At 56.9% G+C, this 18,764-nt stretch overlaps 2 protein-coding genes across 3 annotated transcripts in view; one reads left to right on the forward strand and one right to left on the reverse strand.

Annotated features, from left to right (window-relative positions):
* Positions 1–6,562, reverse strand: part of MTMR14 (myotubularin related protein 14) — a 28,966-nt gene extending 22,404 nt beyond the window's left edge. For both annotated transcript variants that reach the window (XM_034066438.1, XM_034066437.1), the window contains exons 1-7: positions 6,395–6,562; positions 6,182–6,327; positions 3,039–3,147; positions 1,961–2,036; positions 1,268–1,328; positions 786–908; positions 230–303 (exon numbers count right to left, since the gene is read on the reverse strand). In XM_034066438.1, the coding sequence (XP_033922329.1) occupies positions 230–303; positions 786–908; positions 1,268–1,328; positions 1,961–2,036; positions 3,039–3,147; positions 6,182–6,327; positions 6,395–6,517 (712 nt within the window). In that variant the 5' untranslated portion in view covers positions 6,518–6,562. The remainder of the gene's footprint in view (positions 1–229; positions 304–785; positions 909–1,267; positions 1,329–1,960; positions 2,037–3,038; positions 3,148–6,181; positions 6,328–6,394) is intronic.
* Positions 6,563–7,920: 1,358 nt separating this feature from the next.
* LHFPL4 (LHFPL tetraspan subfamily member 4) lies at positions 7,921–16,828 on the forward strand. Its single transcript, XM_005142116.4, has 4 exons — positions 7,921–8,328; positions 15,891–16,127; positions 16,296–16,312; positions 16,496–16,828. Exons 1-4 carry the CDS (start codon positions 7,923–7,925, stop codon positions 16,502–16,504), a joined length of 669 nt encoding a protein of 222 aa, XP_005142173.1. The 5' UTR covers positions 7,921–7,922; the 3' UTR covers positions 16,505–16,828.
* The last annotated feature ends 1,936 nt before the right edge of the window (positions 16,829–18,764 follow it).

The raw sequence follows: 18,764 nt of genomic DNA on the forward strand, positions 1-18,764 counted from the left end.
GAACTGCTGAGAAATTCTTTTGTCACCTGAACGAGTGCCTAATGCTGACTCACACCAGCAGAGCAGCCAGATTACTGCACAGTGTAAAACAGCTTTTCCCCTCAGGGACCGCAGGGAACACTGAGCAAGCCACAGTCATGTCACCACACAGACACACAGGTAGTTCCCAGTTCCCAGAAGCAGATTGTCACCTGTCCCTTGGGAGTCCCTCTGGACATCAGTCCTGTACCTGGATATGGGATGGAGAGAAGCGTGAAGTCAGCATAACGTTGAGCTTTGTCCACCTTCTCGGAAGACGTCACACTGCAGGGGACAAGAGAACAGACATTTGTGAGTGCTTTACATAGGAATACCAGCACCCAAACAGCTGTCACACCTCCCTGCACCGTGGCTTGACTCAGGAGTGAGCAGAAGTTACTCAATACATCCAAGTAATGAGGTACAGCCCAAAACCACTAAAGCTTTCCTCTGAGAGAAACACCAGGAGAAACATCTCCTGTTCCTATACACAAGCAGAGGGCTCCTTCACTCCGCCCTTGCTGAAGGGGGGACTGTCACATCACAAGCTCTACAGAGAAAAACCACTCAGACTGCAGAAGACAGGTGATAGCAGCTATCTTGCCCATTGATACAGCTTTCTCTGGCCTAAAACCTTGGGCTTCTCTTTATAGAAGTCAATTACAGTTGATCCTGATGTGGGACTGCTCCCAGGATGCTGAGGGCATGCCCAATAGCAATTCCATGTAAGGGCTATGCTGCAGAAAAACAAATGAACCCAGACTCACTTCAAGCCAAACTTCACCTTCTTGTTTTCCACCATCAGGTCACAGATGTAGCGCACAGACAGGTATCGGAGCAGCTTGATGTCGTGTCCTCTGACCTTGTCAAACAGCTGGGAGTCTGCATTCCTGCAGGACAGGACAAGGCAAAGCAAGATGAAGAGCCTGGAATTCAATGACTGACCACAGTGAGTGGGATTCTTTGCACAACACTGCCACAAATCCTTTCTTGAAGTGTTTCCAGCCATAAACTGCATAGCAGGAGCCTCGTCCAACCCCTGAGGGGCTGAGCCAGCTCTGGTCCAAGCCATTGGAATAATCCCCCCAGGGAAGGGTTGGACTCCCCAGCTTTGGACAGGGTGCTGGGCCATCTAGTCCAGGTCATGCTTTGCCTAGAAAGGCTGGATCAGGTGGCCCTTGAGGTCCCTTCCAACCTGGTGTTCTAGGATTCAAACTCCCTTTTCCCCGTTCCAGTGATGCATACAAACCTAAGTGCGGAATCCTCCTCTGAGATGTCTTCTGCATCTGCCCAAGCATCATCAGAACCTCCTGCAATGAAGTGTTAAGAACTGAAGCTTGTGTAAACCAATGTGACTCCCAATCTGACAAGACATGCATGCCCAAAAAGGCCATAGTTTGGCACCCTCCCTCCACACATACATGCTCTCAGTAGTTCCCCACATTTCCTCTTCCTGAAAAGCCCATTTTCTAATGTAGCCCAGTCTTCTCTTGTCACTGCAGAGGACCCAGGCAGGTCAATCCACTACTGACAGCCTGAAGGACACCCCAATAGTGCTACACAGTGCTTTGTTAAGCCAAGCTACCCACACTACAGCTACCCAATACTCCCTGAAGAGCTTTCCCTACAGTCCAGTGTATGTCACCACTAGCAAGATTTGATTCCAAATGATCAATTGAGCCATCAGTAAGTTCCTATCCTTTCTTCTATTATCCCCACTTCCCATGTTTTGGAATCAGCATCCTGATTCTTTGGGCTGCCTTACATCAGCATCCTGATTCTTTGGGCTGCCTACAGGCTTCCCATAACTCACTCTTCAGCCTCAAGCCCATGCTAGAGCTCTGCATGGGCTCTTAGGAAGATCTTGCACTTGTGTGTAGGTCAGTGTCCCAGCACTGACAAGCCTGACCAGGCACACAGTGACAAACAGCTCCTCACTCACCTGAGAAGATGTAGTTGTAGCCAGTGCGCCCATAGAGCTCTCCCCAGCCGGCCAGTGTTGCTGATCTGCAAATATGCTGCAGGGAAGATTTAGTTGTTAATCACCATGCTTCAGGAGTCTTTCCCTTCCAGGTACTCCAGCCTATTTGCTGTCATGTTACATAGAACTGGTTGGTACCTACAGCAATGACCTTCTCAGCAGCCTCCCCTGCAACCCTGCTCCAAATCAAGCTCTCCAAATACATTAAACTCCCAAGTGCCTTTATCTGTAGCTGGTTTTTAAATCACATTTTCACTTCTAGTTCTCCAATTCACTAATACAGTCAACTCCTGCCCAGTTAGCACATTCTGTGCTCTCTTAACACCGTGCTTGAGTCTTATTTCCACACTCCTGTGGATAAGGTTATAGACAGTCCCAGTATGACTGCAGGCAGTAAAGGTCAGCAGGTCCAGCCCACGATGGCTTCAGTTAAGCTACATTAAAATGGTCACAGGTGTGACTTTGCTATTCATCCAGTGTTTCTAAAGTGAACTAAAGAAAACTGAATGAAGCTATTTAAACTCTAAATGAGACTATTCCTACAGGGCTTCAATGCAGTTTAACTAATCCACATGAAAACGAATGTAATTTCACTTTCCTACAGCTCCCCTTGCAGACCAGCCCACACATTCATAAGAGCATTAATGCAATCTTGCCTCCCCAGAGAACACACAGGGAGACTTCTCTTCAGAGGGAAAAGTTATTCAAAGGGAGCTCACTGCTGGGAAGAGTAAAGGGCAGAACATGGCAATAGCTGTCCTTCCCCTCCCAAAGACCAAATACCTTTGGTTCCTCACAAGGGACATGGAGGAAATGTTACCTCTACAGTGCAATGGTGGGGTAAAATAGCCTGAAGCCACCCTGATGATTTATGCTGCCTAGACAGGCTACCTGCTACTACAGGCTGCCTGCTTGTACCTAAGGAAGGATTTTTACAGCTTCAGAAAGGTGACAACCACCTGAAGATGTGGCTGCATAGGTCAAACAGAGGGAGAAAGGTCATTTTTGAAGCTAAGACAGGTGATCCATGAACCTTTACCTTTCCCTTGTACAGGATGACTGGGCAGACAAATCGGCCTCTGCATCTTGCCATCTTACTCCGGTTGATGAGGTCCTGCAGCTTGCCAACCTGCACAGTGCTCTCAAACCTAGCGGACAGAGACTGGGTTCAGTACACAGAGCATCTCCTGGGATCCCCATCCCTTTCATATACGAGCCACCTCTGAAGTTAGCGAGCAGTAGGACACTTCTATAAGTACTGTTTTACTTGGGAAGAGATTCCTTTGTATGCAATTCCCAACTATTTTGAAACTTTGACAGATTCTGACATACATATTTGGTTGTGGGGTTGTTTTTCTACGTGTCTTTATGTTTCCTTTGCAAACACAAATACAGAGGGAAAAAAGAACCTGAAGATGGTGCTACCAGAATAGTTCCACAGCACTGCTTCCAAGTCCAGAATACAGGATTCAGCAAAACACAAATGCCTGGGATATCAGCAACTGTAAGAGAAGCACCTCACCAGGAGCTGAGACATCAGGTTTCACCTCTCAGCACACAACACATGCTCCACTCTTATCTCAAGAACCGTCACCAGCAAAGCTAGAGGTAAACATAGTAAATAAACATAGTTGTAAGGAGAGTGCTGTAGTAGGGGAAAGGCTGCTCTGAAGAGCAGGTGTGAGGCTCTTGGAGGGAGAAGTGCTTAAATGCAGCACAGGTAGCAGGAACTCAACTGAAAAAGGCTCAGAAAGCAGAGCACTCCACCAGCAGTGTGAAGGAGCAGCGTTCAGGCTGTCTGGCACAAGGTGGAGAATGAGGTGGAAGGAATAAAGTGCCCCTTAACTCTTCATTCTTTTGACTTTCAGGTGTTTGGGTGGGGAGATGCCTTCAGCAGTTTGTTTTTCAGAAGGCACTGATGGGCAACTTTATCTCTGCCTTAATTCCCTGCCCACCATGCCCCTAAAAATCAGACCCCAAACATGAATTAATCTTTTCAAATGCAAGAGGCATTTCCTGTAAGAGCAACTCTATTTTAGGCCTGAAGCTGCTTGTCTTTGAGTAGCCATAGCAACGTTTGGAGGGCAGACACATCACAGTAGTGGTCAGGTCAAACCAAAGACAAGGCCTGTGTCTGAGATCTGAATGTTTTCATCAGGCACAGCCACAGTAAAGAACTGAGCACATCCCTCTGTCTCCATCACCTGCAGCATCTGCCTGCTCCTTCTGGGGGGACATCAGAGGTCTCTAAGTGCAGCAAAGAAGCTCTTGGGTGTCAGAATTCACTGTGCTACTTTCTCTGTCTCTTTGTGAGCAGCATCTGACCGAGGAGCCAAAACCATGCATTAAATTCCTCCTGCTACCCCCTGCACCTGCCTGACTTCAGAGCTCTGTCAGGAGCTCTGAGGAGGAAGCATCCCTTCTTGCTCCAGCTGTCCAGCCATAGAGGAAACAGCATCAAGAAACCAATCTGGGCTTAAAATACCCAATTGCTGCTGCTTCCCTGCCTGGCTTCAGAATAAGCTGCAGCAGCAGAGCTGATGGGGCAGTGCAGAGTTCACATAGCCAAGAACTGCTCCCAGAAACCCTGGGAAGAGGTGAGAAGCACCCTGCACACTTCAAGGAGATCTTACCAACTGGTTAAGAACATTACCAAGATGAAAAGCAGACAAAGACCTAGAAGGAGCATCCTTTTCATTTGTGTTCTGTAACACAGAAGCACAGTCTCTGTTTTATCATTAGGCCATAAAGTACAACGATGAAATGAAACCCAGATTTGTCTAAAAATGATCAGCAGCTTTTACAGAGGTTATCACCCAGAAGTCAGGGGGAGAGGGCTGATGGAGGCCATGGTTTCAATGACTCTCTGGGACAGCAAATGGAGATGTGGAAAGAATCAGTAACTCAAGTGTAATTGCCAGTGCTGATTGCAAAGCTCTGGAAGAAAACAGGGCACTGAGTGTATTTTGAACACTCATCAGGGGAATGAAGCATCCTTTCCTCCTGCAAGAACAAGAAAAGCAGAAGCATTCTGTTTCTCTTCCCTAAAAACACTCCCGGACACAGTTACAGCTGCAGGGTTGAGCTTCCCTGTTTTTGCAGCAAGGGTTGGTTAACCATTTCCAACCTGATCCAACCAGTAAGCAGGAATTATCCCACCTGGCAATCAGCTGGGCCTGTTTTCAAAAGCCCCCCCCCCAGCACCCAGCCCACGTGCCAGCAGTGTGGGTAACAGTTTGCCTTCCTCAGGCAGGGCAGCTGGACACGGGAGCAGAACTCAGTGACCACCATCCTGTTGATGGTGTTACTCTTGTCATGGACACAGTTCAAGCAGCAAAACTGCAGTATGCTTTTGTCAGAAGAGAAAACAAACGCTGAGAGGCTGTGGTTGGAGCCACAAGGAGCAGCTAACAGACAGAAGTCAGACTAATGCCATTGTAAGCTTGCAGGTCAAAGTCTAGAGAGAGATTGGCTTAGACTTGTGCTAAACTGCAAGCCAGCACTTCCCGCTACTCCCTAACCTGCAGCATCCCCTGACACATGCAGTGTGGTGAGGGCAGAACTCCTGCCACCTGTGCAGCCTCTAGCAGCACCTACCACCTCAAAACGCTTCCCAAACTAAACTTTCTCTAACCGGAGGCCTTCCAGCAAGACCATGGGCACTTAGAATCACAGAATCATAGAATAGTTAGGGTTGGAAAGGACCTTAAGATCATCCAGTTCCAACCCCCTGCCATGGGCAGGGACACCTCACACTAAACCATATCACCCAAGGCTTCATCCAACCTGGCCTTGAACACTGCCAGGGATGGAGCATTCACGACCTGCCTGGGCAACCCATTCCAGTGCCCAAGGAGAGCATCACACAGCCCCGCTCCCAGCCACGAACACACTCGGAAGGAGCTCACCCCGTGCTCGGCTCTGCTCGAGCGTCCCGCTCCCTTCGCACCCCTCAAGTCACCGCTCTCACCCCGGAGCCCCGGGAGCGCAGCCCTGGCAGGCGGTGAAGGGCGCCCGGAACCGGATGACACCGCTCGCTATAATTAGGCACAGCGAGCCCGACAGGGCTTCCCCCGGCGGCGGCAGCCCCGGAGCGGCAGGCAAGGAAGCTCCCCCGGGGCAAGACGCGAAGCCACTGCCAGCAGTGCGGGGAGGGGGTACCGGGGGTACCGGGAGCCTTACGGGTCGCGGCCGGGGCCGGCATCGCGCTCCAGGAGGACGATGTGCCGCGGGTAGTGCGCGCACACCTCGCCGTGCGCGTTGGGGATGACGCTGTAGCGGTAGTCGCGGCCGAAGAGCTCCAGGCACCGCCGCTCGATCCGCTCCACCTGCACACAGACACGGGTCAGCGCCCGCCGCACCGGACCCCCGCTCCCCCCCGGACCGGGCCCCCACCTTAGCGGCGGCGGCACCTCCGCCGTCCTTCGCTCGGTACTGAGCCCGGGAGAACTCGAGCAGGAGCTCGGCCAGGGCACGGTCCCCGCAGCCCGCCGGGGGGCAGCCGCGGGCCGCCGCCATCCCGCGCCGCTCACCGCCGCCGGCCCATGGCGCCGCCCCGCCCGCCGCCGCCGCCGCTTCCGCCCGCTCGCCCAGTCACCGGCAGCGCGGCGGCCACGCTGCTTCCGTCCGCCCGCGGCGTCATCCGGATGCGACGGCCGCGCTGTCGGGGCGCTGCGCTCGGCGCTTCCCGGTCCTGCCGCCCTCCGCCGGGATGAGAACGGGTCCCGGGAAGCCGCCGGTGCAGAGGTGCTCGGTGGAAGGCCTGGAGCCACGGGAAGAGCGGGGCCCGGCCGAGGAGCGGGCTGTGCTCCCCGGCACCGGCAGCTGCGGGACACCGAGGCTTTGCGCAAACCGCATTTAGGACCGCGGAGGGACGGGGCGAAGGTGGTCGGGCCCCGGGGGAGGAACCCGAACCGGCTGCTCGGGGGGGGAGCGCAGGCATGGAGCCGGTGGCAGCTACCGGGGGAGCGGTAGCACCGGCAGAGCGGTGCGGGCGCTACGCTGGGACTGCTTGTACCGAGTTAACGGGCATCGCTGTCCCGCACCGGGCGGGCGGCTCCGTTGCGGGGGAATACAAAGAGTTTTACACACTGCATGTGTCTGCTTTGTGAATCTGTCGCGAACCTTGGCAGGACGAGGAAGAGAACGGAGCAGCTCAGTTCAGCCGCCGCACACCGGCCACGGGCGGTCCGGTACCCGTGGGTTGGGCCGGCGGGGAGGGTTTGAGGGGCACCTGCCAGCGTGCATCACCGGGGGCACATCACCGGGGGCGCATCACCGGGCACACGAGAGAGCCCGGACCGGGTCCCGCTGCTCCCAGCGCCTCTACAAGCACGTTGGCACCGACCGAGCTGCACCGGCCCCACCAAGCGGCTGCACGAGCCGCCGCCCGTCGGGGGCTTCTCCGCCCCGAGCACGATCGCTCACACGTGTACACGCGTGCGGGCTCAGGGTGGCTGAGCAGCCGGCACGGAGCGGGGCTGCTCCGGGGGCCGGCCCCGGTGGAGCGGGGGTACCGGAGCCTCCGCTTCAGCCCCACTGATGTGACCCCCCCCGAGCCTCTCCGAGGCGGCCCGAATAGAGCCGACAGTTCCCGAGCGCGCTCGGCGGAGCGGCCCGAGCCCTGAGCGGGCGGAGCCGAAGAGGACCGATTCCCCTCGGGGCGCGCGCGCCAGGCTCGGCTCTCGGCTCGTCTCCGCAGTGGTGGGGGGGGGGGGGGAGGGAGGGAGGCGCGCACCCGCGGGGGCGCGCACGGGGCGCAGAGGCGGCAGCCAAGATGGCGGCGCGGGTGGCGCAGGGGCCGGCAGCCCGCGGGCGCGCCTAGGCCGCGGCCCCCCCTCCTTTATCCCCTTACCCCGGGGCGGGGTCCCCGCTGCCGAGCCCCCCCCTCCCCGCCCCCCCCCCCAGCTCCAGCACCGGCAGGATGCTGCCCTCGCAGGAAGCCTCCAAGCTGTACCATGACAACTACGTGCGGAACTCGCGCGCCATCGGCGTGCTGTGGGCCATCTTCACCATCTGCTTCGCCATCATCAACGTGGTGGTCTTCATCCAACCGTACTGGGTGGGAGACAGCGTCAACACCCCCAAGCCCGGTTACTTCGGGCTGTTCCACTACTGCGTGGGCAGCGGGCTGGCGGGCCGGGAGCTGTCGTGCCGCGGCTCCTTCACCGACTTCAGCACCATCCCGTCGGGCGCCTTCCAGGCGGCGGCCTTCTTCGTGCTGCTGTCCATGGTGCTGACGCTCGGCTGCATCACCTGCTTCGCCCTCTTCTTCTTCTGCAACACCGCCACCGTCTACAAGATCTGCGCCTGGATGCAGCTGCTGGCAGGTACCGCCCGGCACCGGGCGAGGGGCGGGGGGCACCCCGGGAGCACCGGGGGCTGCTCAGGGAAGATGGGCAAGGGCCAAGCGATGCGGGGATGGGATTCCAGGAAATAGCGCCCGGGCTTCCTGGGACAGCCGGGTCAGGGACTGGCACTGACTGAGCAATGGGAAGGCACCGGCGCTCGGGGCTCCCCAGGCACTGGTATCAGGGCCTGTGGCTTCATTATGCGGGGCTGGGTATGATTGCTGTGGATCCATAGGGTATTCCAGCCAGGAGCTGGCCCAAGAACACCCCAGGGCTTCCTGGGACTCCCAGGCCAGGCACTAGCACTGACTGAGCACCAGGAATCAACACTAGTTCAGGGCACTGGCACCCAGGGCTCCATAGGGAAGCCCAGTGGGAAAGCTGGATCAGGGACCCACCTCAGGGTGCCCCAGAACAGGCACCAGCCCCGGGGCGTGTGGACAGGCTGGAGGACCTCAGGACAGCCAGGCCAGGCACTGCATTTGGAGCACACAGTTACACCCAAGCCAGGGACCAGCCTTGGGGCACCCTGCAATGACTGTCCCATGGAGTCAAGGACCAGCTGCAAGGATGCCTTTGGACACCCTGGACCCAGGACCAGCAGTGCCCTGGGGACACAGACCCCCCACATCAGGGACTGGTCTCCCCATCTGCCCAGCCCTAAGGGCATCCCTGAGCAAGCCCACCCCCAGGGGAACACCCAGCTCCTGAAGGGACCCCATCACTGCAGGAGCCCAAGCATGGACCCTCCAGCTCTTTAAAGCACCTGTGCACAGACAGACCCTTCAGCTCCCCCTTAAAGAGATGCTGTGCTTGGTCCCCCTCCCTGCAGCATCATGAAGGGGCAGTGAGAACAGACCTTTCCCAGCCCCCTTAATAAAGAGACCCTGAGTACATTGCTTCCCACAGACACACTGTGCCTTGATGTCCCTCAGAAGTGATCACAGGCTCAAGCCCAGTTATTCCCACCAAAATTGGCCCTGTCTATAGATCCTCTTTAGCTTCCTATACATAAACTCCACTATAGATGGGGGTTCATAGTTGGGGTACCCCAACACCCTCATAGACTCAGTCCTTTAGGTGACACCATACAGCAGCCCAAACTTTTCTCCAGAAGTGGACTTGGTGCGTATATTGATAAGGATCCCAAGCATCCCCTTGTGCACAGACCTCCAGGCACAGTCCTCACTGAGGGTCTCTCCTTTTGGGAGAAACCCCCTGAGAAAAGACCCTTCACTTCCTTCTTTCTCCAGTTTTACACCTGTAGAGAGACACTGTGTGTGTGTGTGTTACTCCCCAGTGAACAGAGGCAGAGCTTCCACCAGAAGGGCTCAGAGCCCCCATATTCCCAATGAAAGGACCCCAGTCCCTCTCCCTTGGAGAAGGGCCCCAGTCACTGATGCTGGAGGACACAGCCCCCCAAGCTGGAAGCCTGTGCTGGGAAGCCTGCCCTCTCCTCACCCCGGTCAGGACCACAGCCAGGCCTTTGGCTTAACAGGAAATTCCTTCATCTTTAATTTTCCCTGCCCAGAAGATTTACCAGTTTAAGGCAGGCTCAGAGCCCAAATCCTACTGATTGTCAGCAGCTTAATCAAGTGGCTCGGAGCTGCTGCTGCTGCACAGGGAGCTCTGTGGCAGAGGACACTGCACTGAAGGCAGCTTTGGGCTTCTTCCCCAGTGCCTCCTGTCCTGCCCCAGCTCAGCACCCTGCTCTGTCACCTCTGGGTGCCTCTTGCCCTGCCCTGGGCCTTGTCCCTGCACACACTTTGCACCTTGTGGCTCACTTGTGTTGCTCACAACTGCACCTGTGGGAACGCTGAGTGTGTGGCTTGCAGGGGCCATGGGCTTGGAGCAGCACAAACACATGGCCTGTACGTGCTGGGGAGACTAAAGGTGTCATTCACAGAATCATGGAATCAATCAGGCCAGAAAATATCTTTAAGCTCATCCAGTCCAACCATTCCCAGCACTGCCAAGGCCACCCCTAACCCATGGCACTGAGGCCTCATCCCCACGCTGTGTGAACACTTGCAGGGATGGTGCCTGCAGCCCTGCCCTGGGCAGCCTGTTCCAATGCCTGAGCACCCTGTGGGGCAGGAATTGTTCCTCAGCTCCATCTAAACCTGCCCTGGTGCAGCCTGAGGCCGTTTCCTCTTGTCCCATCCCTTGTTCCTTGGGAGCAGAGCCCAGCCCCTCCTGGCTCCATCCTCCTGTCAGGCACTTGTAGGGAGCCATCAGGTCCCCCCTGAGCCTTCTTATCTCCAGACTGAGCCCCCCAGGTCCCTCAGCTGTTCCCCGTCGTGCTCCAGGCCCTGCACCAGCTCTGTTGCCCTTCTCTGGCCCCACTCCATTAACAGAGTGCTCTGAGATGGGGATGGTGCTTCTGTCCTGCAGGAGAGGCTGCAGCCACCACCAGGAAGGGCCAGGACATGGAGGCAGTGGTGTGTCCTGGCAGGCCTGAACTTCCCTGGGCATTTCAGAGGCAGCTGCAGCTGGATGTTACCTTGTGCATGGAGAAGGAGCTGCTGTGACCCATGGAGAGGACACCATGGACTAAATCCCATGGATGAGGCAGGGATGTGGCCCAATGCAGGGGCTGGCCCAGTGTGATGTCCAGCTTTGGATATTCACCTGCCTTGGGAGGCTGGAGAGATGTGCCAGAGCAGAGGGCTTGGAGAAGGGAACGGCATTCCTCCTGCCTCAGTGAGGTTTTAGCTGGGGGAGAACTTGGCACCACTACAGCAGAAGCAACAGCAAGATCTAAAGTTTCATGGTCTCACTGGTGAAAACCAGGTTAAGGAGGTGCAAGGCAGAGAGCTGGGTCCATCCTGTCCCTATGGGATAGCCAGTACAGAATCCAGGGCTGCTAAGTAGAAAGACTTCAGAGCAGGGAAACCAAGAGCAGGAAGGGGGCAGGAGGATGAGGATGGGGAATTCAGTATCCCTTTCAGAAAAGAGAAGGTTTGAATCATCAATGTCTAATTAGTGGACGGCAATCAAGGAAGGGTTTAATTAGAGCTTCCCAGAAAGCTCCAGCTCAAAAGCCACTGCCCCCCCAGGAGGGAACTGGGTCTAATGAAGAGGAAAGCCTGTGCTTTAGCGCGGCTAGCGCAGCCATCTGCCCTCTTCAAATCCCAGGAACACCAAACCAGAGATTTCACTAAATCCGTCTGTTATAAAACAGAAATGGGCCTTTCACATAAGCACGTCAACAGCTGCATGACTGACAGCGCCCTGGTGCCACGCCAGGCCTCGAAGCTAGGAGAGGAGCTCCTCCAGCAACCCCATGGGATGATGCTTACTTGAAGAGAAACGGGCTGTGAGGGTGATCCCTCTTGTCTGCCCTCCATGGAGGGCAGGGACAGGAGCTGGGCTGATTCTGTGGATGCTTCTGTTTGAAGGACCTCATAGAGCCATCTCCTGGGGTCCAGAGCACAGGAACACACCATAACCAGCACCACTCTGAGTTGCTCTAGGGCTTTGGGTTTGTACTTACAGTCTAGTGGGGGTCAGAAGAGGCAGCCGACTGAGCACAGGGTCCCCCATAGCATGGAGAGAGTGATTGGCCACTTCTGAAGGTGTTTCCCTGCCTTTCAGGTCCATCAGTCAGTGATGAGACCCCTCAGCTCCCTCAGGCCAGGCACAAGCACAACACAAGGGATGCCATTCTGTGTCACTGGCCATAGAGCTGGGGTTTATCTTTATCAGCAGCACTTTGGAGCTAAGTGTGCCATCAGAGACCTGGCAATGTGATAATCCATCAGCATCCCAGCCCTTTCCTCCTTTGGGACACCCCCTTTGGAGTTATGTTCACATCCCAGCTGGGCCTTTCCCTCCCAGCAGCCTGTGAAGCAGGGACAGGGGCAGATCCTTGATCAGTGGCTTTATCTTCTTCACCTGAGGTGTATTTGCCACCATCTGAGTGTGGCCCCCTCACACTGTGCAGCTGCACAGCATCATTTTGGCATGTCTGTGGAGAGGTTAGGACTTGTTTTCATGCATATAAAAGTCCTAATGAAATGATATGTTATGAATATGAAATTCCTAATGAAAAAGTGGATTACAGATAACCACTGCTCCAAACAGCTAGGAAGTAACTGGGATAGCTGCTGGGATTGAGGGTGAAGTAGCCTGAAGCCTTTTGTCTGCCTAATAGCAGAAATAAAGCCAATAAATGATCTTCAAGCTTCCCTCTGCCCACCCTGCAGCAAAAAGGAGGCATCACTAAAAAAAACCCTTTGTATTTACTGAAATACCAGCTTCTGGCCCCAGAAACCCTTTCATGAAGATCCTCCTCCTGCTTCCCCTGCCGTGCAGCAGGAATGGGAGCGCAGCGTCTCCATGCTCCAGGCATCGGGAGGCAGCGTGACCCTCCCGTAGTAGCTGTTAACGTGCCTGCAGAGCCGCAGGGAAGGACTGAGGCTCTGATGTCCTGGAGCTGGCATCCCATAACTGTTATTCCAGATAAAGTAACTGTCAGTTCGGATTCATACCACCAACTAGCTCCATTCTGAATCTGCTGAGGTTTTGGCTCACAAACAGGCTGTGGAGCAGAATGCCTTGAGGAAGCTGCTGTCTGTGTAAATGGCCGGGATTTGCCATCCCAAGCGTGCTGCCTTTGGGTTTCATTTAGTTGTGAGGGGTTTCTATTTTTAGGATGGGGGAAAAGGAGGGAGGGAAGATCTGTTTGTTCCCTTTCCTTTCAGTGCTCAGCTCTGAGGAGGTTTCCTATGAGAAGCAGCTACTCCAGACCCTAAATCACATCCCATCCCCTGTTCCCTAGGGATTCAGGGCTGCTGCGCAGCACCCAGGGACACCAGGACTTGGCAGTCATGGGGTAAAGGTGGGACTTGATCATCTTAAAGGTCTTTTCCAACCTGGTTGGTTCCATGTTGGGGATCCCCAGTGGGCACCCCCATGTGCTGATAGCACAGCATCGCAGCGAGCGGCTGTGGGCATGCGGCACATAGAGCTTCCTCCCCTTTGGTACAAGGGAAATACGAGGGGCTGGGGGTCACCAAACGACCCCTGGCAGAGAGATGTGAGTGCAGTGAGGGTGGGAGTGATGTGCATGCGGGCAGGGGACAGGCACTGAACCTGAGGGAGGGAGAAGCCTGTGTGCCCAAGCCGGGTACCCAGCAAATGTGGGTTACTCACAGTCCGCATCAGCTACATACACCTTCCATTGAGGGATGCTGTCCTGCCAGGAGCCTCCTCATCTCTCTGCTGAAATCCTGCTCCAGTGTTGCAGCCGAAGTCACAACACTGAATTCCCTTCAATTAATTTCTTTTACATGGATATCTAAGGTCCTTGAGGGGCTCGTTTCATTTGTAAGTGACAAGGAAGCACTGAGGAGCTTCAAGCCATGATCCACCTGCAAAACAAGCCAGGAATTACCAGTTTCCCTGGGGCTGAACCCCCAGCCCCAGCAGCATCTCTCCCCATACACCCTGCCCCTGTGAGCACCAGAAGGCCCAGTCTCAAATCCATCTTTCCAACTGGGAAAACTCTGGAAGAGGGAGTTGGAGGCCAGGGCCTGAGGGAGGGATGGCAGCTGTGGTGCGTGACAAAGTGCTGGTCCTCAGTGCCACTGCCATAGGGATTGGCACTGCACCCTCAGGAGAATGGGAATTTAAAGCAAAATGGATGGGAATTGGGTTATGTTTGTTCCTCTTTAATAGCAGCAGAGCCCCATCCTCATGTCCCTCAGACCCACTGCGAGGGGCCCGGTGGGAAGGGCAGCACCTCAGGGATCGTCTCCTTGTTCCTGCTCTGCTCCGTGTCCCTCCGTGCTGCAGGCACAGGAAGGTGTTTCCAGGACACAGGCAGCCTGGGGACACACGGGAAAGGGAATTGCTTGTGACAGAGCAGAGGACAGAAGCTCAGTGCTGGGAACATGTGGGATGGATGGGAAGAGGAGAGCTCTGCCCTTCACCAGGAGCAGTCCTGGTTTGCATGGCCAGGGAGCTGCTGAGCTTCCCTTGTGGGAAGAGGCCTCAGGTTGCCCTCAGGCAGAAGAATGTGGGTACATGCGCTTGGACACGCTCCTTTGCCCTGGCAGTGAGCACACAGGTTCATTCCCTGCCAGCCAGGGGGTGGGCACTGCCCCGTGCCCTGGTGCCAGTGCAGAGCGGGCACACAGGGACAGGAGGGACCAGGGAGGGCAGACACAGGCTTAGAGCCAGCCCCATCCATGCTGGGCTGCCTGTGCCCATGGCTGTGCTGTGACAGCCTCCCTGCACCGATGGCTCATGTGCTCTGTGTTTCTGAGCTGTTGCTTTCACCTCCAACCCTGTCTCTTGTGTCCTCCATGCACTAATCCACCTGCAGCACTGCCCTGGGTGCCACATGTGGGACCTGCTGATGTCCTCTCAGACCCTCACACATGTACCTGTGGTGGCTCTCGGTGACCTCCTGCTTTACCCATGCAGCTGGATCCATCTGGAGCCCTAATAGATGCTCAGAAGCACAGAGCGAATACTGATGCAGAATCTAAAGAGGGACCCAGGGGCTGTTATTGGGCTGCTGGAGGGACCAGGCGAGGGCTGTGCACAAGAGCACAGCAGGTTGGACTGGCACCTGATGATTGGTTTCATATCCTACTTACGTTTATGTGCTTTTCCCACCCTCTTCCACCCTGGAGCACAGCCCCATTGTTCTCTGTGCTGACAGGGGCTCTTGCTGCCCAACTTCTCTCTCCTTGGGCCTCACCACCCACTTGTGGCTCTTTTCTCCCCTCCACTGATAGCAGCAAGGCTCTTACAGCCAGTGTCCATCTCCAGGCTGTCCCTCTGCCATCTAGCTCCAAGGTGCCCTGGTCAGCAGGAGGGACAGGCAGCTCCTCACTGCTTACCACACAGCACACACCACTGCTGCTGGTTCCTTTCCAGAGGGGATGGGTTTGGGTTGCTCCGGTCCCAAACGTGGCTGTGTAGGAGATGCTCCTTGTGCAGTGCCAGGGTGGCACCAGGGCTGTGTATGGAGGTGCATCAGGGTGCAGAGCTCACCTCTGTCTGCAGCAGGTTTGTAAGGTGGATGAAGGAGGTGGAACCAGGCAGCAGCAGGCGGGTGCTGTTATGTGCTGGAGCATGGATTAACCTCAGCATTCCTGCCCTTCCCTTGGGAGAGTGGGCAGTGCGGCTCATTGGGATGCACTGGAGCTGCTCTATGGTCTCCCCTTCAGGAGCCTTCTTCTCCAGGCTGAACCAGCCCAGCTCTCAGCCTGGCTCCAGAGCTCAGGTGCTGCTCACTATTAACTACTGCTTGCTGTAGTTATGAGAGCAAACATTGCCTCCTTACCTTGACAGTCACGGGCTTCATCTCAGCATTCCCTTCTCGTTCATCCCCATGCTCCCTGACGTCTCCCTGCTCAGCACAGGCTGTGAAGTTCGGATGCTCCTGGTGACAACGACCCCCTCCGCAGGCAGCATTCCTGCAGCATTCCTGCAGCTCCTGCCCACGTACAGGAAGCTCCTGGTGATGAGGACAGGCTCAGCACCTGGAATCCCCTCTGATGCTCCCCTCCCCTTTCCCCCTGCAGCGCTCTGCCTGGTGCTGGGCTGCATGATCTTCCCCGACGGCTGGGATGCAGAGACCATACGGGACATGTGCGGGGAGAAGACAGGGAAGTACTCCCTGGGCGACTGCTCCGTGCGCTGGGCTTACATCCTGGCCATCATCGGCATCCTCAATGCCCTCATCCTCTCCTTCCTGGCCTTCGTCCTCGGCAACAGGCAGAACGACCTGCTGCACGAGGAGCTCAAGACAGAGAGCAAAGGTGAGCGCAGCATTGAGGGGGGTCCTGCTCCATGGCCATGGAGGGGGGATTCCGGGTGGGAATAGCCCAGGATAGGCTCAGCTCCCCCAGCAGCCTGATCCCATGGGCGAAGCAGGGTGGGAGGGAGCTGCAGCTCCGTGCCTGACACCTTCTCTTCTGTTTCCGCAGATTTTGTTGGCACTGCGGTAAGTCCTGAGTGTCCTTGTCCCATCCCTCAGCCCTGCCTGTGCTGGGTGGCCCCATCCGGGTGGGATGGGGTGGGGGAACCCCTTGGCTGCGCAGGGCAATGGGGACGAGCCCGTGCATGGCCCACGCTGGTGGCACAACGCGTTGGGTCCTGCCCGACACCGGCTCTGCTCTCCCCGCAGAGGATATAGGGCCGAGCGCCCGCAGCAGGACCCTCCTCATCCCGCCCTTCATCTGCTGCCAGCGGCCGCACCGCGTCCCGGGGACGTGCCTCCATGTCCACGCCGGCACCGCCATCCCATGCACCCGCCGCGGGGGAGGCCGCCCCGACCCCGCTCCCTCCGAGAGCAGCGTCCGAACGCGGCTTCGTTCCGATGAGAAAACAGAGTTTTTAACCGATTTCTACATCCCCGACCGCTGCCTCCAGCCCAGCTCCGGGCCCCTTCCTGCTCCCGTTTTGTACAGCTCCGGACCCTGCCCCGCAGCCGGGGGCCGGGGGGAGCCTCAGCCCCTACTTTTACGTGTACATTCATATTCTTTAAACAGGGTAAAGTGACCCGAGCCCCCCCCCCCCACCCCCCCCCCCCCCACCCCACACGCGGTGTTCCCGGTGCGTGGCCAGGCCACGGGATGTGTCCTGTCCCCCCCCGGCACGGGCACCGCTGCTGAATGTAACCCTGGTAAGTGGGAGCAGCCGAACATGCCAACACCCCCCGGTGGGTGCAGGACCCCCCATCCCACCGAGCCCCTTCCCCGAGCTGGCCGCGGGCTGTTGCCAAACGCCTTCCCCCTCCATCCCCATACGGTGCTTTTATCTCCACTGGTGACCGGGCCCCCGGTGTTCCCAGCCCTGGCTGCAGCTCGCAGGGAGCCGGCAGCCTCCAGCACGACCCAGCCTCCATCGCACACACACAGCACCCAAGAGCCGGCACCGACACCGGTGCCCGCACCGGGCACTTGGGACCGTGCTCCTGACCGCAGGGGGCTCGGGTCGCTGCAGCCCCTGCAATGCAATAACGTCCTCAGCACCGGCTGCGTCCCAGTGCGAGCAGCCGGGGGCTGTTCGCAGGGCTCCCTTGGGATCAAGGGGAGGGACCCCTGGCAGGGCTGGACCCAGGCGCTGGGAGCGGAGCAGGAGCACGGCCACGGGCAGCGGAGCCGCTGGGGATGGCCATGAAGGGCGCTGCAGGAGCTGGTGGAGCAGGTAAGTGGTGCCCAAGGGACGGAGCTGTGCCCAGGAACACCGTCTGGGAGCCAAAGTCACCCGGGACGGCGCCGGTGCTGCTGCCAACGGGCTCTGCCAGCCGTGTCCCTCCGCCGGTCCCCGGGCATCCCGCTGGAGCGGGGCTGGCCGCAGCCTCCCGGTGCCGGCAGCGCCCGGGAATTGCCAAGTGGAGAGTGCTGCTGCCGGCTGCATCGGAAACCAAACCAAGGAAGAAAACCCACACGGATCAGTGGAGAAAGGAATACAGTAGCTGTAATATATCTGTATTTTAGTACAAAGTTTGATACGGTGTTTCACAAAACCTTATTGAGAAATATAATTCAAACCAGACGAGCTCGGAGGCCTGTGGTGTGGGGAGGAGCGGGACACGGGCTGCGCTGGGAGCTGAGGAGGTGACGGTGAAGGACCAGACCATGGCACAGCCACATGGGCTGGGAGCGGTTGGGTGGGTGCCAGAGCTGCGGTGGGGAAGGGGAAGATGAGGCTGAGCCTTCATCCACAAAGGCTGGCACGCAAGGGGAGGGAAAGGATCTGTCCCACCCCATAGCAAAGCAGGAGGTGGGGTGGGAGGGTCCCATCTGTCACTGGGAGTGCTTCAGCCCTCCCCATGGAGCACTATAGCTGCTGGCTCACACCTGGCAGTGAGGGGGGTTGAGGCCCTGCTCCAGGCTCTGCACATCTCAGGCTTCCTCAAAGGGCAAGCAGGAAAACTGAACCTACCCCCCAGCCATTCCCTTTGTCCTGTCCCTACAGGCCCTTGTCCCAAGCCCCTCACCAGGTTTCCTGCAGCCCCTTTAGGCACTGGAGCTGCTCTCAGGTCTCCCCTTCAGGAGCCTTCTCTTGTCCAGGCTGCCCCAGCCCAGCTTTCTTGCACAGGTAGGAAGCTCAAGGAGTTTCCTTCTCCTCCTGCAACAGCCCCTGGCTTCCCCTGGCAGAGGAAGAGCTGCTCCTGTGAGGCTCCATTTACCCTGCAGGGACAGGGGAGAGACCCCCCCCCAACCCCTGATCCCCCCATGGAAAGAAACTCTCAAAAATACCGTTTTTTTTTTCAAGTTAAGTATTTTTATTATCAAAATTATTACATCTCTTGTGAAAGTTCAAATGTTACAGCACGGTGTAAAAACTCCACGAGAGGAAGAAGCCTCAGCCCCCACCCTTCCAAGAGCTTTCCAGGGTCCCTCCCTCCTGCCCCACTGCTGCGCCCAAAGGTGCCGGAGCCTTAGGAA

Source organism: Melopsittacus undulatus, chromosome 9 (genome assembly GCF_012275295.1).
Source record: "Melopsittacus undulatus isolate bMelUnd1 chromosome 9, bMelUnd1.mat.Z, whole genome shotgun sequence".
Taxonomy (NCBI): domain Eukaryota; kingdom Metazoa; phylum Chordata; class Aves; order Psittaciformes; family Psittaculidae; genus Melopsittacus; species Melopsittacus undulatus.